General features: G+C 27.5%; 1 protein-coding gene across 1 annotated transcript; it reads left to right on the plus strand.

Annotated features, from left to right (window-relative positions):
* The first annotated feature begins 961 nt into the window (after positions 1-961).
* On the plus strand, positions 962-8,325 carry LOC114077270. Its single transcript, XM_027917027.1, has 2 exons — positions 962-997; positions 7,040-8,325. The coding sequence occupies exons 1-2, from the start codon at positions 962-964 to the stop codon at positions 8,276-8,278; spliced, it is 1,275 nt and encodes a 424-aa protein (XP_027772828.1). The 3' UTR covers positions 8,279-8,325.
* The last annotated feature ends 292 nt before the right edge of the window (positions 8,326-8,617 follow it).

Consider the following 8,617-nt stretch of genomic DNA (forward strand, 5'->3'; position numbering starts at 1 on the left):
GTTAGAATTACCGACACCAATCAATTGAATAAAACATCACAAAATTTAATTCATTGATTAATATCATCATTTATTCTTATCGTTCACATGACGGATACACATATAGCTCCACCTTCAAGGTTTTTACATGATTACTTAGAAGTAACCATAAAGGGGTGTCTTCTTTCTCATATCTGAGATGGTTCTACCAACTAATTATTATGAATATTTTGTTCACCATACTATAACTCAACCGTATGTTTAATAATATACCGCAACAATCTCCCACATAAAGACTTCTAACCATGTATGTGGCTTCTACATATTCAGTTTCCATGGTAGAATCAGCAACACATGATTGCTTTGTGCTCCTCAAAACTATTGCTTCACCCCCAAAGAAAATACATTTCTGACGTCAATTTTCTTGAATCTCTATTGACTTAAAATCTGAATTTATATATCAAATGGTTACAACATTACCAAGGATGAAAAAAAGAATATAATCCCTAGTCCTTTTAAGGTACTTGATAATATGTTTAATGCATGTCACGCGCCAAGCCTACACCCGGATGTGAGTTACACTTGAAGACCATTGTTGGCCAATTCCTTGGCCTGACATATTTAACTCCATAGAAGACTCAAAGCATTAATATGCACTTACTGAACTGTTTAAAATATTAACTTAGAACATTTTTATAAAATTAATGATTCAAATTAGAAAAATGGCAACTCAACTTTTAGTACATAATAAATGACAATGTAAAGACAACTAGCTGCGAACTGTCTATCTATGAAACCTCTAACTGAGATGAATGTCGGGATAAGACCCCTGATCATCCTAAATCTAAAAATAAAACTAAAAAGAATGAAAATGAAGTCTTATTGAATGCAAGGATGATCACCAACCACCTTTGAGCTGCTAACTAGATAAACAATATGTTAGGTGCCAATCCTAGTTGCCTGCGTCTGTATCATAACAACTATGGAAAATTCTGGAGCTACAAATCTACAAAAACAGGTATACACTCTTAAATTTATGAGTAGCTAAACAAATTTATTCCTGAAAATCTCTTGTTAATTATAATTATTTATCATGTTCTAATAATGTTATAATAAGCATCTTTAGAAGGTTTGCTACAGAAATATTCTATGAACAAGTATGCCCAGACTATGCCATCCTAAAGTTGAAACCGGTAGGCAAAGAAGGCCGTTTAGGGGAGTAAACAGAGTTGAGGCGCTGTTAGGGTAACTAATCAAAGAAGAAAGCTGTAGTAGTGACTAGACGAGATGATTATTAAACCATTATTAACACATAATAAGTAAGTATAATTTATTAAGAGGTTGGAAGGAATAAAAATTTTAGCAAAAATGAATAAAATGAGTACCTACTTAATCGATGATAATGATGAATATAAGATATTACTACTTTATATATTAAAAAATCTTAATACTGACATAAAAAGAGAAATTTATGATAAATTGGTAACATATGAAATAATAGAGATAACGACCCAAGGTTGGACTCAGTTAACCATACAAAGTATACAAGACGAACTTTATTATGATATGTCTGATTTATATGATGATTTAGATATTGGAGATTAAATATGATTGAATATTGGCTAAGGAAATATGGTAGAAATTACAGGTTAAAAAAGGTTAGATATCCAAATAAATTAAGTAAACTTTTTAAAATATTATATAAAAAATTATGACGAATAAAAATAAAAATATAAAAAGAACCAACATAGATAAAAAGGTAAGAAAAATATGGAAAAAATTAAAACCTTTATATATGGAATATAAATTATTACAACTAACTAAAGCAAGTAATAATGAAAAAGACCATTTAATAGATAAAATTTCGAAAACAGAATACAAATATGTTCGCTATTTGAAAAAACAGTATGAACAAAGAAATTTATAAACAACAATTAATAGAAAAAATAATGGAAAAAATAACTGAAAAAGAACAAGAATTACAACATAGAAAAAGAAGATTAGAAGAAAACATATTAGCAGATGTATGTAATAAATCGATACTAGTACAAAGAAAAGATATATCTATGTTAAAATTAGAATTAGATTGTCTTGAATATGAGTTACAACATAATATAATACATAAATTATAATGAATAAAGAAGAATTTGCAGTAGACGAAAAAACATATGAAAATCAAGACGGAATGATAATAAAAATAATATTTTCAAATCTAGGAAGAAGATATAAAAAAATAGGAAATAATCTATACTTAATGTTAGAAAGAGAAACAGCAAAATTAGAAGACAGTTTAACAGCTATGGTAAGAATAACAAAAGAAAATGAAGAAATAGACAGATCAAAAGAAATAGAAAAAATAAGAATACAAGCAAAACAAGAAGTACAATACGTAGAAGAAATAAAAAATACAAGAATAGAAGAACTAGAAAAAGAACTAACAAAATTAAGATTATTATATGAAGAAAAACAAAAAGCAAAACAAATAGAAAAAGAAAAAGAACTAGAAAAAGAATTAAAAAATAAAATAAACGAAGTACGACAAAAATTAGATGAAGATCTTGAATTAAATGAAATAAATGAAATAGATGAAAATGAAAATGACCAAAAATCGGAAATAAGTGATATAAGTGAAACATATACAGAAATCTTGGAACAGACAAACAAACTAAAGAAATTAGAAATAAATACAGGAGATACAAATAGACCTAGTACATCAGGAGTTAAACCAGAAAATAGTCCAAGAAATAGTCCAAGAAATAGTCCCAGAACTAGTCCTAGAAGGGCACAACCAACTTATTATACAGAAAGTTATCAACAGTCAGATAGAGCTAATACGATATGGAACAGTAGATTAAATAAAAATTGGATACCAAAACCAGCAAATGAACAATATAATTTCTTAGACCTAGATTGTGTAACAGATATAAATAAAGTAATGTTACTATGGACAGGAAATATATCTAAACAACTGATAGATAACAAAATAAGTACAACAGAAACACCAAGATATATAGAAAGAACATTTGTAGGAACAGTTAAATTATGGATAGAAAATCTACCCCCAGAAAGTTTAGAAGTACTTAGAAATAATACAAAATTAGATGGAACTTCTTTAGCAACAAATATAGAAATATTAGATAAATACGAATTGACGATAAGAAGTGAATTCGGAGGTATGACCACAGATGTAAAAGAACAAAATAAAGAAAAAATAATAAACAGGCAACTTATGACAAAATTAGCTATATGTAAAATGTGCTTTATAGAAGAATACACTTGCGCATTTAAAGAATATTACTACAAAGCAAAATATAATCTTAATGAAGCAAAAGAAGTAAGACACCAATATTTTACAAAATTACCAGAACCATTTAGTACAAAAGTAATTAAAGATTGGGAGAATGAAGGGCTTACAGATACTTTAGGATCTAGAATAAAATTCTTATCTCAATGGTTTACACAATTATGTGAAAGCCAAAAAGAAAAATTAAAAATGGAAAAAGTATTAAATAAAAACTTATCATGTTGCAAAAATAAAATGGCACCACAATTTGGATGCACATATAAAAAACAGAAAAGTAAAAGATATAAAAATTACACAAAAAATAAAACTAAGTACAAATATAAACAACCAAGAAGAAGATATTATATAAAAAATTATAAAACAAAAAGACCATATAGACCAAAGAGGAAAATATCCCAATGTACTTGTTACAATTGTGGAAAAATAGGACACATAGCTAAAAATTGTAAATTACCAAAAAACCTAAAAAGAAAACAAATTGCAGAATTAATTATAGACGATGAAAAATATATGCAAATAGAATACATAGACTATGAATTAAGTGAAAATGATAGTATATACGAAGTATCAGATATAGAAACTGAAAATGAAGAAGAAAATACTAATACAGATAATGATGAAATAAATGAAGAATAATGTCAGAAAGTGAAATAAAAATAATAACTGAAGAAAATTATGAAAATGAAGAAATATCACATCAAAAAATCATATTTGATAACACAATTTTTGAACAAATAAAAGGAAAAGAATTAGATTTAAGCGTTGAAAAGATACTTGAAACATCCTTATTAAAAAATTTGTTTAAAAGACGAAAAGAAGAATATTATGTAGTTAGTCAGAAAGAACATGCCATAGATTGTAAATATACAAGTGGAAAAGCATATATACCTATAATAAACAAACGAATAATAAATAAAGAAATACAAAATATAAAAAATAAAGCAGATATAAAATATGTACATTTAGGAGGAACAGAAATACTGATAAAAGCTTGTTTCAGAGAAGGAATAGATACACCTATTGAAATATATCTAGCAGATGACAGAATAATACATCCTATAGAAAAAAGCGTAATCAGTGCAGTTAGAGGAAATTTAATATACCAAAAATTTAAATTCATAATAAGTGCTAATTACACAGTAGCATTAACAGATACAAACATAGATAAATCATTAGTACTATATTGGAAATTATCAGGAATAAAGTTAGCACCAGGAAGTAAAATATTTACAGCAAGATGTAAAAATCTATATATATTAACCACAAAACATAAAATAACAGCAAGAAATAAAATTGATAAAATAAAAATAGAAAATCCTTTCGAAAAAATAATTACTGTAATAGACAATAATGACTACAGCTATAAAGAAATTGACATGGAAGAAGATTTAGAAATAGTAAAAGAAAGATTAAGTACTTCAAGCGTACCAAATACACTAACAAGAGCTACCTCATCAAGAATGAGTACATCTAAAAGAAAATATGAAATGCCCCAAGAATTATTAGAAGAAATAACACCTAACCACTATTTTATAACAGGAATAATGGATCAAAGAAAATATAAAATCTTAATAAATACAGGACAAGAAGAAAATCATATAACAAGAGAACTAGTATTAGAAGAAGAAATTATAAAAACAGGACACACATACCCTGGATTACCCAGTGAAATAATAAACACAAACGAAGAAACAACAGAAAAAGAAATAATTATAGGAGGAATTCCATTAAAATTACAATTTAAAATATACGAAGGAAATTATAATATCACGTTAGGAATAAAATGGTTAGAAAAAGTTAAGCCATACAAAATAGAAAATGAACAATTAACAATAACTTGTCAAAATAAGAAAATAATCATAAAAAGAACAAAATGAATAATGAAAATATTTATTCTTGCGAAAATTATTGTAGAAGGATATTACAACAGATATTATACACCTATGATAGATACGGGAGCAGAAGCAAACATATGTAAATATAATTGTCTACCAGAAGATAAATGGGAAAAACTAAAAACACCTATGGTAGTAACAGGATTTAATAATGAAGGAAGTATGATAAAATACAAAGCAAAAAATATAAAGATACAAATATGGGATAAAATACTAATAATAGAAGAAATCTATAATTTTGAGTTCACAACAAAAGATATGTTACTAGGAATGCCATTTTTAGATAAATTTTACCCACATATAATAACAAAAACACACTGGTGGCTTACTACACCATGTGGCAATAAAATAGGAGCAAAAAGGGTAAAAAATAAACAACGAAAAGCTATGGAATGGATAAAAGGTAGTGAAAAAATAAACCAAGAAATGAAAAATATAGATAAAGAGCAAGAAACGCAATTGGAAATAATCATATTTACAATAGACAGAGTTCAAATAATTAATGAACAACTAAGACAACTATACAATGAAGACCCATTACAAGGATGGGAAAAACATAAAACAAAGGTAAAAATTGAGCTAATAGACGAAAATAGCATAATAACACAGAAACCGTTAAAATATAATTTCGATGATTTACAAGAATTTAAAATACATATAAATGAATTACTGGAAAAGAATTATATACAGGAAAGTAACAGTAAGCACACAAGCCCAGCATTTATAGTTATAAAACACAGTGAACAAAAAAGAGGTAAAAGTAGAATGGTTATAGATTACAGAAATCTAAACGCCAAAACTAAAACATACAACTACCCAATACCAAATAAAATACTTAAAATAAGACAGATACAAGGATATAACTATTTTAGTAAATTTGACTGTAAATCAGGATTTTACCATCTAAAACTAGAAGAAGAATCTAAACAATTAACAGCATTTACAGTACCACAAGGATTTTATGAATGGAATGTATTACCATTTGGATATAAAAATGCACCAGGTAGATATCAACATTTTATGGATAACTGTTTTAACCAACTAGAAAATTGTGTTATATATATAGATGATATATTATTATATTCTAAAACACAAGATGAACATATAAGATTATTAGAAAAATTTATACATATAATCAAACACTCAGGTATAAGCTTAAGTAAAAGTAAAGCAGAAATTATGAAACCACAGATAGAATTTCTAGGAATACAAATAGATAAAAATGGAATAAAAATGCAAACTCACATAGTACAAAAAATAATTACTATAGATGAAAATATAGATACAAAAAAGAAATTACAATCATTCTTAGGATTAGTAAATCAAGTAAGGGAATATATACCAAAATTAGCAGAACATTTAAAACCATTATACAAAAAACTCAAAAAAGATATTGAATATCATTTTGACAACAAAGATAAAGAACACATAAAAAATATTAAAAAATTATGCAAAAAATTACCAAAATTATATTTTCCTGATGAAAGTAGAACATTCACATATATAATTGAAACAGATTCAAGCGATCACAGTTATGGAGGAGTACTAAAATATAAATATGACAAAGAAAAGATAGAACACCATTGCAGGTATTGCTCAGGATCATATACTGAGGCACAAACAAAATGGGAAATAAACAGAAAGGAATTATTTGCATTATATAAATGTTTATTAGCATTTGAACCATATATAGTTTACAATAAATTTATTGTAAGAACAGATAACACACAGGTAAAATGGTGGATAACAAAAAAGTTAGATGATTCAGTTACAACAAAAGAAATAAGGAGATTAGTATTGAATATATTAAATTTTACATTTACAATTGAAATTATAAAAACTGATGAAAATCTCGTTGCAGATTACCTATCAAGAAAAAGGAACACAAACTGAACCAGATACAACAGAAGAAATACTCAAAGCTATTAATACACTTTCTACGAAGGTGGATAGTATGGGAAAAGAGTTACAAAATCTAAAAGCTAATAGTCAGCAGCATGACTATAAATATGCGGAGCTACGCCAACATACAGAGTTACGTCGATCGGAAGACGCTAAAATTCCAGAGCTACAAGGAGACGATGGGAAACTCCAAAAAACCCTTAACATTTGTTTAAATGCAGCTACAGCCAGCACATCTACAGCAGGACAACCTACAAAAAATGAGGAGACTAAAATAAAATACACAAATACAAACTTGAATAAGTTATTCTCAAAACCGTATACTCCTCAAAGTACCCAGAAAGATATATTCATACCACCACAAATAAATACCTACAAAGCCAGCCTAGATTCAGATAAACAAACATATAACCACATTACCAGAATGTATATAGAAAATATATACAAAGTACAGACTTTTCTAAACAAAAACCCTAAAGCCAAAAATACGAGAAACCCTGAACAAGACTACATAACCCAACATCTACAAGGATACAATAAACTAATTGCACAACCAGGAACGAATCCAAACCTAGTAGCAACTTGCTACAATTACGGACTAATAAGCACAGTATATACTATTACTGGAGACGAAGTAGCTAAAATACCTGAGCTACATAAGGCACTTCTGCAATATAAAAGAATAACTAAAGGAACTTTATTTTATATAAAGTTCTACTCAGCAACAGCAGAGATACTATATGAAGAAATTAAACCTACAATACAAGTTATTAAGATAGGTTTAACCAGAGATATGATAATACCAGAAAAAATAGATATACAAGAAGAGATACAGAAGGTGGATATCCCAAATTTTTATGCAAACAAAAGAACTATTGGGATAGCTACTATATTAAATGAGTTATCAAACAATTACCTAAATGAAAATGCAATTTGGAGTTATTACAACAGAGATCAAACAATGATATACTCCAATTGTAAAGATATAAGAGTAGCAGATATGGAAGAAGTACGACAATGGATATTAAGTCTACTGAAACCAGAACAAATACCTACAACAAGGGCTATCAGGAAAAATTTCATTTCTCAAGATTTGATGACCAGATATTGCAAACTGATCGGACAAAAGTATCCAGACCATCTATGTTCAAAATGCAATGGCGAAGATAACTATGTCCCGGGAGTACAACTGGAGTAAACTAAGGAGAAGAAGATAAGACAAACTAAGGAGAAGAAGATAAGACATAAAGATATGTGTACAAATTAGTCGTAATCATTGTCGGCCATATATAAAAATGTAAAGGCCATTAAATAAAATAGAAAATAGTATGTCGGCCATTTGGCCAAAGTTTATTTTGTTTTCTTGTAAAAAAGTCGTATAAAATTGAAATAGATTATTAAAGAAATACTTACCTTGGCTCTTTTAAACTCAAAAGTACTGAACTGAACTAATTTCATTGTAAAGTAGTAAACAAGTGCAATATAAAGAAAAGGAAAATTGTATAAAACATGACGTCAACTCATAATCATAATATAA

The sequence above is a fragment of the Solanum pennellii genome, chromosome 5 (genome assembly GCF_001406875.1).
Source record: "Solanum pennellii chromosome 5, SPENNV200".
Classification (NCBI taxonomy): Eukaryota; Viridiplantae; Streptophyta; class Magnoliopsida; order Solanales; family Solanaceae; genus Solanum; species Solanum pennellii.